The 23,759-nt window shown below is 42.3% G+C and overlaps 2 protein-coding genes across 4 annotated transcripts in view; both read right to left on the reverse strand.

Moving 5' to 3' along the window:
- The window catches only part of arhgef3 (Rho guanine nucleotide exchange factor (GEF) 3), a 29,941-nt gene extending 18,127 nt beyond the window's left edge, over positions 1–11,814 (reverse strand). The window contains exons 1-2 of one of the 2 annotated variants that reach the window (XM_085776879.1): positions 11,616–11,814; positions 2,304–2,368 (exon numbers count right to left, since the gene is read on the reverse strand). In XM_085776879.1, coding sequence (XP_085633005.1) covers positions 2,304–2,368; positions 11,616–11,637 — 87 coding nt within the window. In that variant the 5' untranslated portion in view covers positions 11,638–11,814. Of the gene's footprint in view, positions 1–679; positions 1,130–2,303; positions 2,369–11,615 lie in introns of those variants that run through there. The other variant, XM_085776881.1, reaches the window with a different exon arrangement.
- A 1,640-nt stretch (positions 11,815–13,454) lies between these two features.
- il17rd (interleukin 17 receptor D) overlaps positions 13,455–23,759 on the reverse strand; it is a 28,554-nt gene continuing 18,249 nt past the window's right edge. Inside the window, exons 4-17 of one of the 2 annotated variants that reach the window (XM_085776878.1) lie at positions 22,929–23,047; positions 22,295–22,415; positions 20,973–21,017; positions 20,248–20,399; positions 19,357–19,422; positions 19,141–19,195; positions 18,715–18,825; positions 18,070–18,254; positions 17,865–17,980; positions 17,052–17,309; positions 16,313–16,851; positions 16,198–16,276; positions 15,537–15,826; positions 14,759–15,442 (exon numbers count right to left, since the gene is read on the reverse strand). In XM_085776878.1, coding sequence (XP_085633004.1) covers positions 15,327–15,442; positions 15,537–15,826; positions 16,198–16,276; positions 16,313–16,851; positions 17,052–17,309; positions 17,865–17,980; positions 18,070–18,254; positions 18,715–18,825; positions 19,141–19,195; positions 19,357–19,422; positions 20,248–20,399; positions 20,973–21,017; positions 22,295–22,415; positions 22,929–23,047 — 2,252 coding nt within the window. In that variant the 3' untranslated portion in view covers positions 14,759–15,326. Of the gene's footprint in view, positions 15,443–15,536; positions 15,827–16,197; positions 16,852–17,051; positions 17,310–17,864; positions 17,981–18,069; positions 18,255–18,714; positions 18,826–19,140; positions 19,196–19,356; positions 19,423–20,247; positions 20,400–20,972; positions 21,018–22,294; positions 22,416–22,928; positions 23,048–23,759 lie in introns of both variants that reach the window. The other variant, XM_085776876.1, reaches the window with a different exon arrangement.

Here is a 23,759-nt window from a genome sequence, read left to right on the forward strand (position 1 = left end):
GACAAACTTTGACCAACTAACTAATTTGCATTTGGAAATATGTTTTAATCTTAACTCTTTAATTCTAAGTCCAGCTGCAAAAACTGCAAAACTCCACAAAAGTTCAACTTAAACCACACACACTATAAAGTTTGTTTGTTTGTTTTTTACATTTCATAGTCAGGAGGACAGAAAGGAAATTAAGACTATCTACCAAAATGAAGCGCTGTTTGGATCAGAATTCAAACTTTAATACTTAGTACAAAATATCTACCATTATGGTAATGTCTAAAATGAACTTTTGATTAGGTTTAATCAGTAGTGTGATGCCTATTTAACCAGGGTCTGTTATTCCTGTGCTCTCATTCATGATTTTTGAATAATCATTGTTTTGTTTGTTTGTATATGTTTGCATGAATACTGATCTGTACTGAGTTAGGTAATGTCCCATTTAATCTTGACCTATTGACCTTTGCATAAACTATAGCTGTGTTTGCCTGACCCAGTGTGTGGACATTAAAAAGTCACATTGAACAGTACAATACAATTATAATTACTGCACAACCCTTATACATGAAGTAACGAACACAACGTAGAACAAAGGGACGACGGCTCTGGAGGTTTTCTGTCCTCAGCCTGTGATGCGTTCATGAACCTGCTACTTATTATCTCTGACAGAAACAGTGGGATCCAAACTCACCCGGTAGTAAACAAACAGACAGCAGCCCATCATCAGGACCTGATCTGCTTCTTGCACACAGCTACAGCGGTTTAATCGCCTCGCTTTGCAAACATCTGCTGCTCCTCTTCCTCCACGTCTCCCCTCTTTTCACCCCACAGTCACATCAGCTCTCCTTTTCTTTTCACGTGCAGCTCCACATTTGCAGTCACTTCTCCACAGATTCCTCCTCTGAATCACCTCCTTCACAGTCACATCGCTACTCTCCTGTTTCTCCTTTCTTTGTTTCCTTTTCTCCTCTCTTTCTCCTCCAGTGTGTCTCCTCCAGTGCTCCTTCTTCTCCTTCTTCTTCTTCTTCTTCCTCTTTTCTCACTTCTCCTTCTGTTATCTACCCGGTTCTCCCCGCTCACCTCCCTTCTCTACTCCTCTACACATCAGGTCAAACTCTGAGTGGATCTACAGACCCTCAGGAACAGGAACCCTTCACAATGTGTGTGTGTGTGTGTGTGTGTGTGTTGGACAAACAGGAAGTGACGGCCGGTGGGGGAAACAGGCGTCTATAATTAGGGTCTACAGGAGACACTGAGACACCAGCGTAGAGTCCCTGACACACAAAGAACATAAACTTTGGTTTATTTTTGAGTCACGGTCATTTACTGGTTTCAGCCCTGATGTGCTCTGTGCAGGGAAAAAATAAATCAAAGCTCAGTGTCTCTTTGTTGCCTTCAGTTGTCCTCAGTTCACCTGCACGCTCTGCAACTTCTTCAGGTTACTGACAGGTAGGTCGCTCTTGCCTCTTGGAGAACCGGCCACAGTGGAGTAGTGGATCTATTATTCAATGTCTCCAGATGTTGACACCAGGCAGTGTGCTGCAGGACTCCTTGCTCTTCTTGTCTCTGAAGATGGACATCTGAAGCCAACTCTGAAGAACCAAAAGCTGCAGTTCCTCTCATGACCACTAGAGTATTGGCTCCGACACTGAGACAGTCCCCACAGACTCCCATGTTAAAATGTCCAGCTTTACGAACATGTTTATAGCCTGGTGCAAAAACTGTTTTCGTCTCCATGGCTAATTTCCTTCTCCAAGACGACTGTATGGGGATGAATTTTATATAACTCCCAGTTTATATCATAGTAAAGTTCTTCACAAATGAAGGCCAGGCCACTCTGAGGGACAGATTTGATCATTTTTAACCCAGTAAATGCAGGCGGGATTCAAGTGTTTTCTCAGCCCAGAGTTGCGACTTGTTCAGACTGACATATCTATTGGGTGGATTTTCATTACTTCTTATGCAGGAATTCACGGCCATACTAAAACAGTTTAGCACATATCTTCTCCTAAAACCTAAAGGCAAATAAACCATTCTCCAAAATGGAAATAATCACTGGTTTATTATAGGAATATGCACTTGGGTAAATTAATTAATTTGTCACCTTATCTGTTTCATACTATATTACAAGCTATCCATCACTGATGAAACTACATGCAGTAAATGTGATTCAACGTTTGAGGCGGGGTCGTTCCCCTCCATCTCCTCCTTCACTACTTAGGAAAAAGGAGTCACGTTGTTGGAGGATTCTGTCTTTATAAAGCTGCACAGTTTTCATGATGCAGTGAATAACATGAATCTGCTGCTGTTCTTACCCCTCTGAAGGACCAGACGTCAGGAGAGAAGAGAGATGGAGGAAGTTTTCTCCTGCGGCTTTGACCTGAGGGCGGGACACAGAGGAGGCATGAAGGAGGGAAAGAAGGGGAGTGGAAGACAGGGTGGGAAGACAGAGTCAGAGAAGACATGAAAGAAGATTAATCAATAAATAATCTGTGAAACATTCAGAAATTAATCAAAAATAACAGCAATCATTAGTTAAAGCCTCAAAAGGTACTTAGGTAAAAGGTAAGTCTATAGTTTTCTTAATAGCAATGTGAATAAAGATCATTATCATTTATTATCAGAGAGCAATACAAGAGAAACAATAACATCTGTATTTTCTTGTCTATGATTTTGTTATAACGAAGCCTTGTCAGCTGAACTTTGGACATCAGTTACAGACAGAAGGAGAAGTGAAGTCTCATGAGGAGGAGATCTCAGCGGAAGCAGTGATCACAAACACCAGTGACAACATCATTTTACATGTGGGAACGAACGAAGAGCAGGGAAAACACTGCTTTAAATCATCACACAGACTGACAAGCTTCACTCTGGGCAAAAAGCCTATTTTCCGCTGCATCTCTCCAGTGACCAGACAGTTTGTATATTTTTGCTGCTGTTGTTGTTGTGTTTCAGCCTCTCCTATGTGGGCTCCGCACAGCCACCGCCATCTGCATATTTGATTTAGTTTTCTGCCGGATGTCCTCCCAGACGCAGCCTCGGGTCATCAGGAAGAGGTTCAGAGCAGGCCTGGAATTTCGTCATTTTAGGGGCAGGGCCACTTGGCCTTAGGTGTTGTCATTTTTTTGAGGGCACAAAGGCCAAAAGCCAGGGCAGCAAGGCCATAGAATAAAACAATGATTTTAAATCCACGTCTTTAATGAATTTACTAACTACCGGTAGGCTATCTGTTAAATTAATACATAAAACGGGCTCAAGCAAACCAGAAATTTTCTACTTTAAATTCATTTATGCATTTAATTTTTTGCACAAGGGTCCAGTCCTATGCAGCTATATGTTTTGAAATTCCTATCTTACTTGTTCACTATTGCACTGGAGCGATATGAGAAAAAATCCTATCACGATAATATTTTTCATATCAGTAGGTCTGCTCCAGCTGTCTAGCGTCTCCATTGTGAACGTTTAGCGTTACTTCAGAGTTAATGACGCACCACACATCTTTTCACGGCCATCCGAGTTCTCCTTGACTCCTTCACATTTTCTTCCGAGGCAAAACTCTTTTTATTTTTTCTATTTTTTACCGGCGGTGTTCCGCTGCTGACGCACACGGCTGTAGCAGCCCAAGCACTAGCACCAAAGATATTCAATAAATGGAAAGATACTCCATGAGCGGCTGCTCCAATGATATGAAATGGTATACACTTCCTGTCTCTCTAAATGGGCGTGGCCAACCGTCACCCCACCTCGTCTGTGAACGTGTGTGTGGATTTATACAATTTTTAGGTAGATGAAAGTGAGATATTTATATTTTCTTATGATAACATAAAATATTTACACTACTAACAGTAATATTTAGCATGCCAAAAATAATTTAAATCATTTTCACGGGAGTTCGCGGCCGTTTGTTTGACGTTGCCTAGGAGATCTGTGCCAAATCTCGCGAGAGTGTGTCGTAGAGACAGAGACAGGTCTGGAACAAAGTGGATTTTCTCCGGATCTCTCCGTCTGAAAATTACCATTTTGGTGTCAAACTGTTCAGAAGAGATGTGGCTTGTGAAAAATGAGTCCAAAATTTGCTTCAGTGACCGTGGGGAGAAAGGCCCGATCATAATCGGTGTTCACATTAAATTGTCCCATAGGAATCAATACACTCCAAACTGCCTCTGGTCTCTCTAAAGGGGCGTGGCCGTGCAGAAGCACACGTGACATGCATACAGGAAGCTGACTCGTCATGAAAGGTCTTGGTTTATAAACCGTCTTTGCTAGCACGTGTTGACATGTTGTGGCTTGGCTCTTTTCCAGCCACATGATTGGTTCTGCGGGTGGGGGGTGTTTGATGAAGTCACCTGGTTGGCCAGTGATCGATTGGTCGTCAAACTGTTGTTATAGCCGCCCGAGCGGTTTACGCCAGGCTCGAATCAAACCCACCCTGGCGATGCTGCTGCCAGAATGGCATTAAAATACGCATTGTTCTTTCTTCAAAGACGCAGGTGTCAAAGCCGTGTTGATAGGAAAGAGGCAAAGGAGAAAACCGCAAAATCAACCGGGGCAGTGCGGGTGGGGCATCAAGGCCACTGTGGCCTTAGGGCAGATATTTTTTTCAAGGGCACAAGGCCAAATCGGACGGGCACGAGGGCCATGGCCCTCGTGGCCCTCGTGAAATTCCTGCGCTGGTTCAGAGGATCGAACCACAGGCCAAGCTGCTATTCCACCTGAACACCCACCCCCCAGTTGTGGTTTTCAGTTATATTGCAATTTTTTCCAATTGCTAACACACTAAAATGACATGATGCATAGCACAAATATTTTAACTGACACAGAGAACAAAACCTCTTCTCAAGTCTCCAAAACTGTAAACACATTTTCTGCTTTACACACATTTTGCAATTCAAAATGGCACTTTTTAAATGCAGACACAACAATCTAACATAAAGTCACATGTTTGTCATTTCAAAACACTGCCATTCAAAATGACACTACATGAGCCAATTCACCAACATATATGTGCCACCTGGCCAAACCCTTCAAAGGTTAACTGTTACCACTTCAATCAGGAAGTAAGTACTATATGTAAATTACCACAGGTGAGCACCTTTTTTTTTTTTTTTTTAACAACAATAATGGAAGACGTTGCAGAGAGTGGAAGAGGAAGAGGGAGGATGAGAATGAGAGGGGGAGGAAGACTGAGAGTTTGCAATTTACTTTTTCAGTTTACTGTGTTGTGAGCATATTTTTGCTCACTCCAATGTAAATATATCTGATGTGCATATGTTGCACTGACTTGTTTGGTGAAAAAAAAGTTTCAACAGTATGTGTGTGTATCTGCAAATATGTATTTCTGTGCATGTTTAACTATTTTAGTATGGCAAAGCATAAGATGAGAGTGCTTTTCATTATGCCTAACAGTGTGTAGTTGGTTGGACAAAAATCTGGTGATATGAATGAAGTGTGTGCTATTTGGTGCAAAAGTTTGATTTTTGATAATGATATATGCAGTTTTGGTTGCAGACAGTGCTTCATTTTGCAGGATAAGAGGTATTTTGCAGTTTGGGCGTGTGGTTTTGTGAATTGTGTTAAGTATTTTGATAAAACCAGCCTAGTTTGCAAAATTGTGTTTTAGCAATGGGGGGAAAAAACTGTTAAGTGTATTGTGGTGTGGGTTTGAGTTTAACTAGAGCTCCCCCCTGTGGTCCCTGTCAGTCAGTACATGTGAACCATAAGAAGAAGGACTAGCAGAGCAGTGACTCTCAACAAATGTCACCCACAGTGTGAGTGTGAAATAGATGGACTTTAATGATTAAAATGAATGATTTTTTTCTAATAACTCAATTATTTGAATTTTATTAAGGCTCAAAGTTCTGTAAATTAAAGGCATGCTGCTCTGAGAGACAGGTGGGTAAGCGTATGTCTGCCACAAGGCGGTGTGCGCCTCACCTCAGCTTCACACATGCCCATTTTCGTCTTTGCCCATTTTTAGCCAAGATGTAATTAGCCAAGAATTAGAGGGCGGAGTCAGGTGCTGCCAAGATGGTGACAGCAGAGCAGCTCACTCTCACTCTGAGCTTCAAAATTGCTCTTAAGAAACATTGTGGGTGACGTCACAGAGGCCACATCTATCCCTGTTTACAGTCTGTGGTGATAACAAGTTACAACCAAACAGAGAAAGGGAGCGTCGAAACAGAAATATCAGCTCAGCAGTGTCTGCATGAAAAGGATATGGTAACTAACTGTTTCCACAATAACTGCAGAGAATGAAGCAGACATGAGGAAACAGCACGTCAGAGGTCACCGGCCTCGCCAATCCCTGCACATCAGTCCTGTCCTGTTTCCTGCCCTCTCTCACCTCACCTGAGAGAGGAAACACACACACACACACACACACACACACACACAGTACACAACCTCTGCTGTCACAGTAACACGATCTGAATCACTCCTCTTACAGCAAAGCCCTTTGGGACTCGTAGTCCCAGTAAAGCTGCACTTCTTGTTCCTCCTTTGTTTTCTTTTAATCTTGGAAGGAGTCTTTCTTTCTCAGCTCATTGTGACTCATTGTGATTAACGATGATTCAACATCACAGGAACCTTCAACGCCTCGTGCAACACCCAGAAGGTGACGTCACCTCCGCCCCGGCCTCCACCCGGCTCTGAAGCAGAGAACCTGCTCAACCTCAGCACTGAGATCTGACAGACATGAGATGCAACTCACCTGGAGTGATTCATGGGAAACTTCTAAATTCACAACAGAAAGACTCTAAGACAAAACATCTGCATTTTTTATAGGGGTGGGAATCTTTTGCTATCTCACGATTCGATTCGATTCTGATTTTTGGGGCTACGATTAGATTCAAAATCGATTTTCGATTCAAAACGATTTGATTCATAATGATTTCTGCTTCAGTCTATCGTTGTGCAAAAGATCCTCATGATCTACTCCAGTCTGCTTTGCAAGACAGAATGACTAAAGTGTCTTTTTCACATTTATTGAGTTTTAAACATTTATCCATGCTTAGATGGAATTGTTGAAACTGTTGCATAAAAGTAATATCATGTAACAAAATTAAAAGTGCCTCTTTATTAAAAAAAATAGTGCAGTTAAACATGCTGCCTTATAAATTCTAAGGAAATTGGAGGCTGACAACCAGCAGATTTGTTTCATTTTTTTATTTGGGACATTTTATATCGATTCTGAATCGTATTAAATGAGAATTGCCATTCTTATGTGAATCGATTTTTTGGCACACCCCTAATTTTTTACCAAGTACTGCATGTTTTTTTCTGAATGCTGATTTCTCTTGTAAAGATGAAGTTTTGACTATTTTCACTTTTAAAATACATGATGTGATTTTCCCAAAAGTGCCCAAAGCTTTGCACATTACAGTCTGTGCGATGAGCTGCACCATCTCCGCCACCTTGGTGCCGGTGGGTTTGGGTGGAGCCAGGAAAACAGTGAAACGCTCGAGGAACATGAACGTTACATAACAGGGGAGTTTGTGCTGCTGCTGAACTCTCACTGGCAGGAAAACAGGACTCAGCAGGAACAGACACATTTTTCCTGGTGACCAGTCGTGCAACATGGTGCTGCATCATGGGATCATTAGAAAGCACAACACAGATCTCAACCTAACACACACACACACACACACACACACAAACAACAAACTTGGTGTCAGACATTGAACATTATGACAGACTCGGAGGGAGTTTCTCGTCAGCACATGTTCAAGAGAATGAATTATTCATCAATCAACAAACCTGAGCAAACTTTGTAGTGTGTGTGTGTGTGTGTGTGTGTGTGTGTGTGTACAGTACAAGTACTTAAATATGTGTGTGTTTAAGTGGGTGACTCATTCATTCCTAGGAGTTGGAGCAGTGCTTTTTCCAATAGCGCAAATCATCCCACCCTCAACACGTGCACACACACACACACACACACACACACACACACACACACACACACACACACACATAATTCAGATCAGAGGTGTGTTTGCTGCAGGCTCTCACTTTTCTCTCTCTTACGTTCTTTCTCTCGTTTTCTCTGGTTGGATCTCTTACACCCCCCATCTGTTTTTAATGTCTCTCTCTCTCTCTTTCAGTAAACATCACTCTTCAGATGTAAACAGGCGGCTCTGTTGCTCTGTAAAGCAGTAGAAGAAGACGAAGCCTCTTTACTAAAACTAACACACAGATTTACGCTTTATCTGATTGGTTTGATCTATTGTTGATTGTTTTGATAGTTGTGAGGAGGAGACGTTCGCTGTCTGAGATGCTCCACTGGGCCAAAGATCCCCTCTTGCTTCATTGGCATAAACACACACTATAGTTTATTTATTTTGATTCAGCCCCACACACACTGTCCTGCTGCTGTAAATAGACAAACATCAAATGTGGGTTAATCCGCCACTGAAAATAGTCCCCAACTAAAGCACTATTTCCTCTGGTCTGAGGAAGATTTGCTAAAGACTGACGATCAGCTATTTTAGGAAGTTACTGAGGCGTTTTTTCTAGCCCATTAAAAATTTGATATCTACTAGTCATTTTTAAAAGATTTACAACACTAGATTGGTCTTTAAATGAGACTTGGTAATGATGATAAAACATTAGAAAAAACACCATTAGAGTGATATTAAAATGCTGAGTTTTATCAACCGAAGAAGACTGATGTGATCACAACCTCGAGTAGGTGGAGATGAACTTGAACTTAAGAATGTGTGATTTTGTTCTATAAAACGCCAACAAAACAAATGTCATTTACAGCTGAACAGAAGTATTGTGAGTTTCAGGGAAGCCTCATATTAACAGTGTCTCATCTCCAAGGTAGGTATAGGGATGATGTCATTTCCTGCTAAGGAAAAAGGTCACTATGATATGAGGACGTTGTCCAGGAAACAGCAGAGGAAACAACGCTGCGCTGCTGAATGAGCTTCTCTCACCAACCTGATCTCAGGTCAGATGCACGCAGACCCCCATCACATACACATATAGTTTATATCTGCCCCTTTTATTCTCTCCTTTCTTATCTGACGCTGTATCGGAGCGTGATGTCTGCTTTTATTTTATTACAATTCTCTGCTTTTTGCCATTAGTACACATTTTTTAAGGTTCTTGTTTAGAAAAACTGATGCCGACATTATAGCCTGATCGCGACTGTTAATCCCCCACTACACACACACACACACACATGTACAGCCATCTTGGGGAACCAGCAGGGCAACATACTGGCGGCAGAAACATGATGATTAGTGAAAGAACAAAGCAGCAGAACAAACATCACCTGAACAACATCTTCATTGTCCGTCAGCAGCAGCCGAACCACATTCCTCCGACTGTGACAGCTTCACCTCACAGCTCCCACAGCTGTTACCACAGCTGCTTCTTACCACTCACATGGAGCCCACACTGAAACTATCTTCATTCATTTCATTTGTTGTAAATTCAAAACATCGTCAAACACTTTTAGCTTCTGGTTGTACTGTATATACTATGCTTCCTCTCTGTGAGGTGTGACTTGCATGTCTATTTGTTTATCTACAAAGACCCAGTTGGAAAACCGGTGTCATATCTCACTTCTGTGTTAGTTTGGTTAACTTAACCTCATCACATTACGATTGTTGACACTCAGGCTGCTTCTGGCTTTCATCTACCTGGAGATCCAAGCTTTTTAAAAATTGTTCCTCTTGGGCATCTTAAATTTTTAATCTCTGACCTTTTCACTTCAGTTTTTTTTTGTTTTTGTTTGTTTGTTTTCTATTAAATTACTGTATGTTTTATTTGACAACATCTGTTTCATTGATGTATGGAGGTTGAGTTGATTGAGGTAAATAGATTTGACCTCTGACCTGTGACAGGTACCTCATTAATGATGCCCCATTATTTCTTGATCTGACCACACAGATGCTGGTATTTGCGTTCTTTACGGGTAGTTAAACATTAAGTTTCCCTCTCCACTGATGATCTGTTGCTTTTCCAGACACCTAGCTGCCCACCACACTGCCATCTAACAACTTTCTGAAAAGTTAAACCTATCAAAGAGCCACTCTGACTCCCTGCACAGAGGAAACCCTCTCCACTCTCAGATACCAACACAGCCTGTGAATGCTGGTGATGAGTTTCTTAGCTCTCACACCCATCACACAAAGGTTTAATGTATATAACGAGTTGTCTGGTGTACTGTACGGGAGCAGGATCTTAGGTCAAAATCCACAAGTGACTTTTGCTGTAACACTTTACAACCATGAACAGAGAGAACATGTCCACAGCTTAATCATGTCATATTTATCCAGATGTGAATCTCTGCTGTGACAGATGTAGAGGAGATGATGAGGCTTCTCTTTTCTACATATTCTGGACCTTGTTTGGAAGAGACTTGAAAATAAAAAAAAATCGATCCCTACACCTCAGGTTTGACAATAAAACCCAACTCTCTGGTCACCTTTTGCCGGCACTGCATGATGGAGATGATGACTCCGATGTAATGACACACTGTGATCTTAACCTGTCTCAGACATGTGGTATTACTACCTATGTGCCATCAGGTCCTTGAACAAAACCTCAGACAGATCCACTTCTCAGTTTGTAATTCAAACACGGAGAGACAGAAGAACATTTATGAATCACTGTCAGATTCCTCGCTTTCTTCTTGTCTTTCTGTAGAAGTTTACCAGTGTCTAAACCTCCTTTCTTTTATCTATTCATTTATTTACTCTCTCTTCTCTATACATACAACCCAACTTCAACTTCTTTCTGTATTAATCATTTAATACAGTTTCATTGTGTTCATATTCCTGAAAATCTGAGTAAAAATGAACAATCTGCTGTTGCTGTTGTTTTACTGTAAATTCATCACCATCACTATTACTTGCTGTGTTTCAGATACCGAGTTGTTAGTCTCAGCAAAAACAGATTTCCCCTCTGGACTTCATACATGGTTTCATTTAAGTAACAATTTGAGGGAAAACTTGAGCAGGCGGGGGGGGGGGGGCTGGAAAAATGACTACAAACCCATCTCTGACCCCTGGCTCGGTGACCACTGGACTGGACTGGCTGACTGTATATTCAGCATTTAAATCCAGCTTCACTGAATAAACCACAAGGTCTGATCATCCAAGTACTTCAAGTATATGCAACTTACTTCAGTACTGGCTCTAAGATCCAGGAGGTTTATGTTGTTGTTTTGATATTTTCTCTAAAGTAAAAGCTCCAGAGAGAAACATCTCTCCACACTGACCTGCTATGATGGCAAACTGTTTACAGAGGACTGTGTGTGTGTGAGTGTGTGTGTTCAGTCACTCTCAGGCAAACTTGTGACTCACTGGGCTGCAATAAAACTCTCTCTCTCTCTCTCTCTCTCTCTCTCTCTCTCTCTCTCTCTCTCTCTCTCTCTCTCTCTCTCTCTCTCTCTCTCTCTCCCTTCAGGCTTCAGGGCATCGACCACAGATCACTCATTTTAACCAAACTTAATCTCCACAGAGTTGTATAACAGACAGACAGACAGACAGACAGACAGACAGAGGGTGAGTTAGCTCCGTGTTTCTCCTCCTTTAGACTCCGGTTCACCTTATTTTGTCTTTCTCTTCCCCCAAACTACTGAGTGCACGAGTGTGACGGACGGTGCAGCCTCTCACCTTTAACCCCGCTGACATCCATCACCTGTCCGCATCAGACCGCGGCTGCCCACGGAGATCCAGCTCTGATCCTCGGTCAGCGGAATGTGAAAATCTCACACTCCTCTCTCCTGATCTGTAACGAGCAAAAGTCAGAAATCCAGCCCGAAGACTCAGCAGCAAACTGAGCTGCTGAGATTCACCCAGTCCGCCTCTCAACAGGCACGAAAACACACACACCTCGTTTCCGGGGGCATCTTCAAAATAAGAGCCAAGGTTATTATGGCCATGTGTTATTATGGCCAAAAGTGCCTGTGATTATGAAACATGATGAGCCCTGTCAAAGACACATTTCTGCTACCCTTTGGGGCAGACAATAAAGAATCTATCTATCTATCTATCTATCTATCTATCTATCTATCTATCTATCTATCTATGAACTGTTGCGCTTTATCGAAATAATAATTCTTGTTGTGAAAGTGAAAAAATATAGCCTATATACATGAAGAGATACAAGTGTAGGCTATCTCTTGTATCTGTTCATATGTTTTTCTGTTCATATCCTCACAGACACACACACACACACACACAGAGAGAGAGAGAGAGAGAGAGAGAGAGAGAGAGAGAGAGAGAGAGAGAGAGAGAGAGAAAACAACTCAAAACACACAAAGTTTTGCACTAACAGCCAGGACATGTTGAACCTCCACAAGGACACAAATAATTAACATTAAGAGAAGGCTCATTGTCCTACAACATACGGTATGCATGCCTTTCATTTGGGAATTTATTTATTAATGGATGAAATTTTAAATTTACCCATAAAAATAAATTCAGTGGTGCTGGCAAAAGAAAATGTAGTTTACAAAAACAATTTTGTTAATCAAATCTTTAGTTCATAGTAGAAGTAGTTTTCGTCACAAGCAAAAGCCCTTTTTTAACATCTTTTAACTTTGCAATGCTACTGCTGAAACCAATAGAAATATAACTAAGGTTACCCTGAAATAAAGATAAACAGTTAAATGAACTATGAACAGTTAAAAGAAGTCAGCGTATATCAAGTGTGGTTGTGATGCGAGTACAGACATGTGTGTGTCTGCACCAAGAAAGTAGAGAACTTCAGTACCTTTGTCTTATGCAAGAAGACAATAATTAGCCACCACAGTCAATGCTATGCAGTGAGAAAACTTGTGCTTTTATTTTGAAAGCAGGCTGCTGGGCTGGCTGACTTAGTGCCAGGCTGAGTGTGTGTGTTTTAGAGGCTTCTGTTGTTTTAACTGTTGACGCCTCACAGCTCACACACTAAAGAGCTGTCTGCTGCTTTATAAGTCAGTGAAGACTGTCTCTCTCTCTCTGTGTGTGTGTGTGTGTGTGTGTGTGTGTGTGTGTGTGTGTGTGTGTGTGTGTGTGTGTGTGTGTGTGTGTGTGTGTGTGTGTGTGCATTTTATGGCAAGACACTAAAACTCGTCTGTCAGCTTGAAGCAAAAGACAGAAAATTACAAGTCATAATGCAACAGTTACGGCATGTAGTTTCTTGGTTATTAATGCAATAAATACTTAGTCAAGTATTTATTGCTGTGGTTACCTGATAGACTGCTTTTACTACAACTTTGTAACTTGTTTTAATTTGAACAAAATCCATTGGTTCACTTTTGCCTCCTATTATGTTTCCTTTTTCATTTCAGAAGTTTTGTTTCACAAATTGCATCAACACTGTGCTCATCATTATAATGGAAATTTTAGATAAAGATTTAGACATTGAACAAAATGAAAAGAGAAGGATTTATTAGATGGACTTATTTATTTCCTACATTAAGGTACTATAAAACAGTACATTTCTAAAAAATAAAATATATATAATAAATGTAGAAAAATAAGAACAGTCTAACTATACAAAAATGGAAACAGAAAAGGCATTTCCAAGGAAAGTGAAATAATACAAATCATATTTACAAGCAGAAAATTCTGGATCTTCCCTTCCAATAAACTCTGCAGAGCAATTGTCACTTTGCTGTCAGCAGCAGACAAAACATTTATGTAGGAAAATAAAAATACTTTATAAAACTTTAACTGGACAGAACAAAGTGACGACAGCCGCTGAACAGGAAAGAATCAATAAGTGAAAGGCATGGAGTCCTTCAGAGTTTGGCTGTTCAAAATAATGGCTTACCATCTCATAATTCTGATGGTAATTTTTGTTGTTGACTTTTTTCCATATATTTATTTCTTGCTGTGGCAGGTATGGGTCTCCACAGTGCTGTTTATAAAGTGGTTCAGTTTTATAATGCCTCATACTGCTGATTCCTGCAACAATGTTAAAGTGTTTACAAAGAGTTCGTAAATATAAAACTATAAATGCAACATTAATATTCAATGCTTATATATGTAACCATAAGCTTCACAAAGTAACCACAATATTCAGTACAGTAGTGTGTTGAGGTGGCGACACCAGCCAAATGAGTTTGAGCTGCTGATTCTGAATTTGTGACCCAAGATGCAGAGAAAAATAAAATAAAATAAATTTTTAAAAAACTTAATTCCAATCCAACAAATACTCAGACAACTCCAACACCATATTGTATCACATTAGCAGGTTTTAGTACATTTTATCAAAGCTGTGACACTTTAATGATTTGTGATTAGGCAGTTTTCATCCTGTGACCTGCTACTGTTAAAAACATGTAGCTATTGTAAAAAATGTGTAAAAAAAAAAATGTGTCACAGCAGAAAAACAGCACTCATAAAAATGAATATTAAGAAAATGTTGTAGTACTGACTGTTCTTAATAAAAACACTCCTCCTAAGATAAAAAGGCACATTAAATGAATAACCTACTGAATGTGGTTTTCCCCCAAAGTATTTAGTGTTTACATGCATTTGGTCCATTATGTTGACAATAATACAAAACACATCCTCATTATCATCAACGTCCTTAAGGTGTTGTTACATTCAGCAGCTTCTGTTAAAGATCTTTGTCGATACCAGGACTCCACAAGCTGCTTTGATCCCATCAGATGTTGCTGCTGTGTTGCATCTTTTTGTGCCTTAACGAACAGTGTTTCAGCATCATGTTATGGTACCCAACATCAGACAGATAGCGGTCTGTCCACCAATCGGAGCGCAGTGCTGAGGCAGTCTTTGGTTTGAACAGGTCTGCTCCGTAAACATCCTGCGGGCAGGGCCAACGACGAACCGCCTGGTGTTCCAGTCCCAACGTTACTGTAGTTAAGAATGTTCTATATCTCAGTGGTTACCATAGTTACATGGACTATTGTTCTAGAATGTAGTGGTTACCATAGTTATCAAGGAATAATATCGTACAACCCGATAATTACCACAGTTGCCAGGACGTGATGTTCTAGAACTCTATGGTTACTATAGTTTCCCCGGCTGTTGTTCTGGATTCCAATGGTAACCGCAGTCGTCAGGGACCAGTTACCGTAGTTACTAGAGACGACTGTCCTTAATGCAGCTGTAAGCATTGTTATCATACCTATCAATGTTCTAGAAGGTAATGGTTACCATTGTTACCGAGGACTATAGTGTTCTGGAACAACCGTCAACAGTGGTCGGTATTCTCCAAGTCAGCGGTTGCCATAGTTTCCATCGAGCAGCGCTCAAGAAGTCAGTCATTTCCACAGGTGACCCACTCTAATGCCCTTTAATGATTCCAGTTTGTTTCCCGTGGCGATCAGAAGCTGCTGAGGAAGGATTCAGTCCTCTTGTGATTGGCCTCTACAACGACGCTACGGGAGCGAGTCCGTCGCTGTGGTGGTGATGGTGCAGCTCCGCTTTACAAACCGTGGCGGCGCTGCAGCGGAGCGTCGACACCACAGGTGGCTCCTCGTCACCTGAAAGACAAACAGCCAGGTGTGAACGACAGTTACACAACGTGAAACAAATGAAAACAGACACATCAGGGGAGCTGGTAGCGGTCGGGCTCACCCAGCCCTGAAGAAGACGACTCGCTGTCGGCCAGGGAGGAGGAGTCGGCCTGGTCGTGTGACAGCCCCTCCATCAGAGGGATGGACAGCTCCGAGGACGGGACGGAGGAGTCATAAATTCCTGAATCCCTTGGAGGTGGGATGTCCAGAGGGATGGGACAGCCTTCTTCTGTCTGCGTGGGGACAGGGCACAGCCCCTCCTGGAGGATGGCGGGAGCAGAGGAGGAGGAGGAGGAGGAGGAGGAGGAGGGAGGTTCTCCGGGTGAAAATCCAGATATTCCAGAAGTTGACCTGAGGGAAAGGAAGAAGAGCTGCGGTCAGACTGATGAGTGACTTCACAGAAACTGCTATGTGATCTAAACTGTTCTGACTGCAACCAGTGAACGTCTCCATCACCAACTCTCAAGCTCTCTGTCGATGCTTCAACAACAGAGCTTCATGGCAGCAGGACGGGAGCGATACAGTAACTCTGCCATTTTACCAACAGACTGGAGGGTTTTTTTGGCATTTCTCCTTCACATTGTCTTGGATTTTACATGTTATATCTTTTTTTTAAACTTTTTGATATGTGAAATAAACAAACAAACTGTGTGAATGTAGCATGAAGAACTGGAGACAGTAAGAAAATATTTAAATCCTGCATGTGACCCAGCTTTCTTTACCTTGAAGCAGGTCCCAGCATTGACAGGGAGCAGTGTGGCAGACCAGGACTGGGACAGAGACCTGGACTGGGACAGAGACCTGGACTGGGACAGGGACCAGGACTGGGACAGAGACCAGGACTGGGACAGGGACCAAGGCCAGGACTGGGGTTGGGGCTGTGGCTGGGGCTGTGGCTGTGGCTGGGGCCAGGCCTGGAGCCCGGGGCCAGCAGCAGCATGTTCCTCTTTGGGACGACGTCTCCGCTCTCCAGCGACGGCGTCTTCACCACCACCTCATTCAGCACCAGGCCGGAGTCAAACCTCTGCTCAGGCTGAGCGGAGGAGGAGGAGGAGCAGGACGGCTTGGGGGGAGGACTGGGAGCCGGGACGGTGGGGAGAGGAGAGTGTTTCGAGGGGGAGGAGGAGGAGGAGGAGGAGGAGGAGGAGGAGGAGGAGGCGCCTGGTGCGGCAGGAAGCTGCTTCTCGAACCAGTCGGGGTTCTGGCTGATGTGCTGGTGCATGTTGCAGATGGACACGTAGAGCGAGCGCCCGGACTTGCTCCTGAAGTAGTTCCTCCTGGAGATGTTGAGGGGCTGCTGCTCGCGGTCGGTGATGCTGGACTGACTGGAGTGGAGCCGACTGAAGAGCTGGGGCAGCTGGTCCATCAGCTTGAACCTGCACCGGGGACAGAGGGACACCCAGAGACCCCCACTCTGTTAGTCTTTGGTGATGAGAAACATAGCAGACCAAACAGAAAGAAGCAAACTCTGTGATCAAAAGATGCTGTGAAGGACTTGAGATGTTTGTAAACCCAGGTTGACACAGGTCTACGAGACAAACACACAGCCCACCACGTCTCAGCATCAGGCCGTTACCTTGGAGCCAGACTCAACATGGTGGGGATGTCGTTCTCCGTCGAGTAGTCAAAGTAAACCGTCATGTAGCGGTTCAGCTCCGGAGCCCCGCCCCCCTCGCTCTGCTTCGCCAGCCGCAGCTTCTCGGCGATCATGGCCACGCCAACTATGAACAGGTCGCTGCCAGATCCAGTGACTGGAGAGCTGCCGATGTTGGTGTTGTTACTACGGCGACTGACGGGCGTCTTGCCTTTGCGACTCTTCTTCTCCACATAGTATCTGCAGAGGGAGAATGGGGATGTTTAATACAGAGGGACGGACGGACAAACCAAACCTGAACATGTAGGTTTAATACACTCAAACAGCCTTTCTATAGTATAGATTTTGTTTATTACTCTCATCCTTATGTAATTAACCTCATCTTTTAAATTTTACGGCAACACCACCTTTTCTGGTCTGCCAGATTGATTGTGGAACAAGGAGATTCAAAAACAATTTTTTATTTATTTACTTTATTTTTTTGGGGGGGGTTTGCCTTTCATTTAACCCTTGTTGTCTTTTGTGTTTATTTTATTTTACCTGTAGCACATTGTAATTGTTAACAAAGGTGGTATAGAAATAAAGTTCGTTATTATTTTTAAGGAAATTATCAGTTTAAAACATCATAACTACTGAAGATTTCACTTCTTAGTGACATATAAGAACGTTTACTACTAAGAGTTTTAGCAGCATCTAGTGGCCGCTGGAGGAACTGCAGCTCAGGACAGTTGTAAAACAAGCAGGAGAGTACGTTAGAGTATGTTAGTTAGAGTATGTTAGAGTATGGTGGAGTACCGGAGGCCTCGGGAACACACGGTGATGATGAAGTTGGCTTCGTCCAGCTGTCTGCTGAGCCACGACATCTGACCCTCTTTGCACATCTCCAGATGTTCCCACAGGTCCAACACAACCTGGACAGAAGTAAACAGGGGATTTTGGAACCACATCCAATCTTCACACTAACAACTTTGATTTAAATGATTGTTACTGTTTGTCTCACCTCGCAGTTGCAGAAGTCCTGCAGGAAGTAGGCAAAGCTCTGGATGACACTGGTGTGTTTGGGACAGTCTCTGTTGGAGTAACAGATGAAGACTTTGGGACGAGGCCACGGTCGCTCCGTGTTCAATGCTGCACTGTGATTGGACGACTCGCTGCTCTCCTCGTCCAGCTGGCTGTAGATGTTTTCTAACAGGAGATAAGATGATGAACAGACAAGATGGATTAACATCATCAACATCATTAACATCATCAGAATAATGTTATAATGGAGCATCAGTGAATGAATGCACCAACACCGAGTTCAGACCCAGCTCACAGCTACATTAAATTACAGCTTCATTAGGATTCATTGATTAATCTGCATATTATTTCCTCAATTAAAAAGAGCGTTGTAATTTTAAGGGCTTTCTTCTAATTACTTTAAGACTGTGTGAAATACTTTTCAATTATCCATACAGCTGATGAATATTTTGTTATTTGCTTTCTGTTGGATGACTTCAGTCAACATTGAATACTGAATTGAACGCTGCAAGATGTTACTAATACTGAAGGTCCCATTTACTGTCATGTTGGTTAGAACATTAATGTACAGGAGTGTGAAAGGAGCAAAATAAATATTACCAATATTTATTGTTTAGCTTCTCACCTTGCTGCTTCTTGCGACACATGACGGTGAAGAGAGTGGCAAAGGCCGACATGATGACCAGCGGCACCGTGATGGCCATAGCGCGGATCGGACCCGCCCAGGGGGAGTGGACTGAAGGATGAAACAAACACACCCAAACATGAGACAGCACAATCAGATTACTGAAACACCTTCACAATATATACAAATATATATGTGCATATACAAGTACAGTATAGGGGATGAATACATCATAAAAATATGTCTTTGTATTTAAAATATAGATAACAGAAAAGGTGAATATGTACAGAAATAATTGAGTGAATTTTTAGATTTGAATTTTTTCTGTCGTTGCTGATACAATAGCAAAGCATCAACCATTAGAAATGTGCATTTACCTGCACTCAGCTTTTTAGAGAGTCATATAGACAAAGGTTATGTTCTCACCCTGGCTGACGTGGTACTGCGTGTGCCTCCTGGTGGTGTTACCGTCGTCTCTCAGCTGAAGCGGAAAAGAACAAAAAATAAAAAAACATAAATAAGTCAAATGGGCATAACATGATTCTCTGCAGATATTCAACAGATATGAAAGTGGGTGATTTTTTTTTATCTATCTATGTGTCAGGGTGAAGAGGATGTCAGTCCTGTGCTGCATTCAGGTACCTCCACAGTGTAGGTCCCTGGAATGACGTCCTGCAGGATACACGTAGTTCTGGGCTGGTTCACGTCCTGCACACAGAAGAATAATAATAATTATTAAAAGCATAGACAAACTCTACAGGAAACGGGGTCTACGGGTTCACAACTCTCCACAGTTTACAACCAGAGTAACAGTATAGTAAGTTCATCTTAGTTTCAACAAGCATCGGCTTCTACAGCAAAATAAACCTAAATACAGCTTCCTGCTCTAATCACAGGGTTGTTTGGGCACTGAACCACAGATTGATGGCCAGGATACAGGTGAGTCCGTCTTGATTGATTTATAATTACGGGCACCAGTGAGTGCTGTGTATTGTTTGCCAGATCACTGAAGAAGGGCTAGACCTGAAACATCTGTGTGGCAAATAAATCTTTCACCTTGGAGTGCTGTTCCTTACATTTTTTGAACAGGATACAGGTGAACCAGAGGTGAACTGTATAAAGTGCTCTGTCCCCTCAGGTGGAAAAGTCTATCCATTTTGGGCTGTCAGAACAAATGACGATATTTAACACTTGTCTGGCAACATGTTCAAACCAAACCCACTCTCTGACAGCACCATCAGGTCGGGGGCTGAAGATAATGGCTTTGGTGACTCTCTGAACCTTAAACACAATAGTCATGTCGACTCTACACAGTAATTGTCAGTATGTTGTAAGTGTGCATTGGGAGAAGTGTGCATATCAAATTTATTAAAATATAAATGTATTTGTTTTAATTAAACAAATAAATACATCAATATAAATATAAATGATCAGCATGGTGTCAGGACCTAGTAAGAATAAAAGAGTAGTGGAGGGGGGCATTAGCTTTTCCAAAACAAAAGGTCACACTGAAAAAATGGCCGGTTTACTTACTGGTTTGCAACGCTGCAGCTTGAACGGTCCGTCCTGCCTCAGTTTGTAGTACAGGTAGTAGAAGTGGAAGCCGAAGGAGGCCGGAGCCTGGTCGAACGCCACGTGGAGGTTTGATCCCAGCTGGGACACGTTCAGGGTCTTTGGCTTCCAAACTGCACAGACAGCACACAAACAAAACTTACACTGATGTTCTGCAACTGAGTAAGTAGTGGTACCGATTCAGATCTTTAATGGTAAAATCTAAGTATATTTGTTAATATTTAGTTAGAAACCTTCTTGTTTTCTGATCCACTTCCTGTTTAACCTGCAGTGTATTCACCTGTTGTCTTGATTAATTCAGTACCATCATCACCAGCTGTTTACAGTTTCTCTTTTTAGCCCTAAAACTGTTAGTCCTTCGAAGATGTGGCAAAGATGACAAATATAATCCCTTGTTCCTGCTCTGCTATTAATGTGAAACATCTGTATCAGCCTCTGTTGGTCTGTCAGCTGTGGAAATTAAGAATTTACAACTTTATTATTCAGGTTAGGTTACAGCTTCTTCGCGTGCTGATGGGATTACTCACGTAAACACTGTGTCTGCTATGTCAACTACTATAGGCTTAAAATGAGTTTATGGAAATGTATCACCAACATTTAACTACTTAGAGAATAAGACCCCCACACTCTGGGGTAACTTTGTCTACATATGGCTCTGGTTATGACGACAACACTGAGGAACTTACATGGTTTGCAAACCAAGTTGTCTGATCCCAGGAGGACTTCACACGCTGTAACACACACACACACACACAGATGGTTAGACAGTTTGTCCCCTCCAGTTCAATGATGAGACACGTATAAAAAGGAAAGGACAGTCTGTTATTTTGGCCAATAAACTTTTTTTGTATTCCTCGGGGAGATTCAGGTTTCTTCTTACAGATCCAGGCTTTGTTTAACTTAACCTGACATGAAATGGTCGAGAGTTAGCTGCGTTCTTTTGACAGCGGGTTCAAGACAGACCTCCTACCTGGCAGTATGACGACTGAGACGGTTTGTGGAGGCTCTGCGGTTCAGTAATCCTAATTTCTGCAGTTTCTTCATGTTATCCGTTAGCTACACTGAACTATAATCAGTGTCTCTGTGGTTGTAGGTCCCTGTCATTAATCTTTGTGTTTTAACTGTAAATATTTTCAGTCAATTGTCCATGCTTTTATTTTGAAAAATTGAGCATTCAAATTGAACGCATCAAGGAGGTTTTTGTCCGACTACGGTTAAATTACAACCATTGGAAATGACATTAAACCAGGTGGTTAATGTTGTGACTGATCTGTGTATCTTTATTTTTTAGTATATGAACAAGGCAATTTAAGCAACATGTTGTGTAGCTGAATTTCATTTTGGTTAATTTTATCTCTCTAACCAGGTAACGATCTAGTGTCCTCTGAGGTTATTCTTCTGAAACCTCGCTGGGGTCACAGCCCTGACTTTGGGAACAGCTGCTTCAGAGCAGTTTGTCTAAGGAGGAGCTGTGGGTGAAGCCTGACAGAGCTGAAGTCAGCTGAACCAGCTTTTCTAAGTGAAAGTGTCAACAACAAACAGTGCCCATCCTGAATGGTTTCATTGTTACAGTAGAAATGTCCAAGTAAAGCTTTCAAAATGTTTGTCAGGTATTAAGAAGGAATGGTTTGTTGGGGACTAATTAATCAATCAAGTTAAAGCAGAAGTAAGCGATATTTTTGTGTTAATATAAGTCTTAAATAGTTATATCTTCTGACAGCAATCACTTACATAGAGTGTTTGGACCGAAACACGGGTCTGTCAGTCACTCTGCTCTGAGCCGAGGAGAAAACTTTTCTTGTATCCTACAAGCTTTAACCAATGAGGAGAGAGAACGGCATGAAGGGCTGTGTGTGCAGCCAAGGGATGCACGTGAATGTGGTGACGTAGGGACGAGGGCGGGGACTGCTAACTCCATCGGCTGACAAGAAGTAGCCAAAACGACCGGATCGCTTACTTCTGCTTTAATAAATTAACCCCTCCTGTTTGGATGAGTAGATGGACTCACTGTTGGTCCTGAGGAAGGACGGAGGGAAGAAGCTCTCGTTCATCAGAGATGGGAAAGGAACAACACGAACCATGTAGTCGGTGTCGAAGGTCAAACCGCTGAACGGCTGACTGCTCAGCTTCTGTGAGAGGGAAACAAAAACAAATCATTAGTGAATAATACAAAGAGTGTGAACACAGCATTTACACGCAGAGGTGGACCAGAGGTTTCACATCCTGGTAAATACAGCATGTAAGGTCAGGGGAGCTACACCTGTTTACTCTGTATTCTGACAATAATAATCGTCATAACAGCACCTTTCAAAAACAGAAGTTGACAAAGTGTTTTCAGCTCAACCTGACAAGTTATAAATTAAGAGTTACAAAGAAGATAATAGGAAGGATATCAACAGGGACATATAGTGGGACTTACGGACTGAAATGGAAAAACAGATCAAGGGATTGAAGTAAACACAAAGAAAAAACTGGTTTTTAATTTTTAACAGTTTTCAGAAGAGCAAAACTTAATAACTGACAGCATCAGTTAATTAATCTGGGGTTTCTGGGGCCACAGATGTTTTGACCTTTATATTGATGCTACGCTCATATTTTGTCTTGGCAGGTGTGTGGGTGACTGGTGAGTTTTTTGGTCCTACCGTGTTCCTGTAGGAGAAGTTGAGCTGTCGAGGGTCTTTGAGGACGAGGTGTTGACACTGTTTCCCCTCCGGGTTCTTGTCCTCCAGATAAACTCTGAAGCCTTTTATGTGTTCGATTCCTGCAGAGACACAGCGGCAAGTTCATCCTCACCATCCTCCATCTCTTCCCCTCCACCTGTCCTGATTACTTGATGTCTTCTTTTTTCCTCTCTCTCACCCTGCGTCCAACCTGTGTTTCCTTTCCTCCCATCCTCCTCTCCTTGTTTCCTTTCTTCTGTTTTTCTCCTTTTCTTCTCTCGTCACTTCTCATCTCCTCTGATTTATTTTCCTTTCCTTCTCCCTTCCTCCCTCCTTCTGTCCTACCCTTTTCTCTTTCCCTTCCCTCTTTTTTCTGTTTCTGTCTTCTCTTTGCCTCCTTCCTCCGTCCTCTCCTCACCAGAATTTGTTCTCCGTGTTCCCTTTCCTCTCATACTTTCTTTCTCCCCTGTCCTCCTTGACACCTTATTTTCTTTCTCGTTTCCTCTCCTCCTCCTGTTTCCTCCCCTCCTCCACAACCACCGTTGTGTAATTACACCTTTACATCCACAAGATGTGTTTTCCCTATTAGGAACGAAGAGAGAGACAGAGAGAGGCAGCAGAACAGGTTTTTCTGTCTTGAGGCAGATTCCTCTCTCTTTCTCTCTGGGTCCTGCAGAGTCGAGGATATTTTGCATATTAACAGCTGCCGAGTTACAACAGGTGTGTTGGCATCTGCATGTTTTAACCTTGATTTAAAATATTTGTGCAGGCTCTCGGGGCTCTTGACATGTTGAGATGTACAGACTAAAATAT

Source organism: Trachurus japonicus, chromosome 5 (genome assembly GCF_045865225.1).
Source record: "Trachurus japonicus isolate A0001 chromosome 5, Traja_1.0".
Classification (NCBI taxonomy): Eukaryota; Metazoa; Chordata; class Actinopteri; order Carangiformes; family Carangidae; genus Trachurus; species Trachurus japonicus.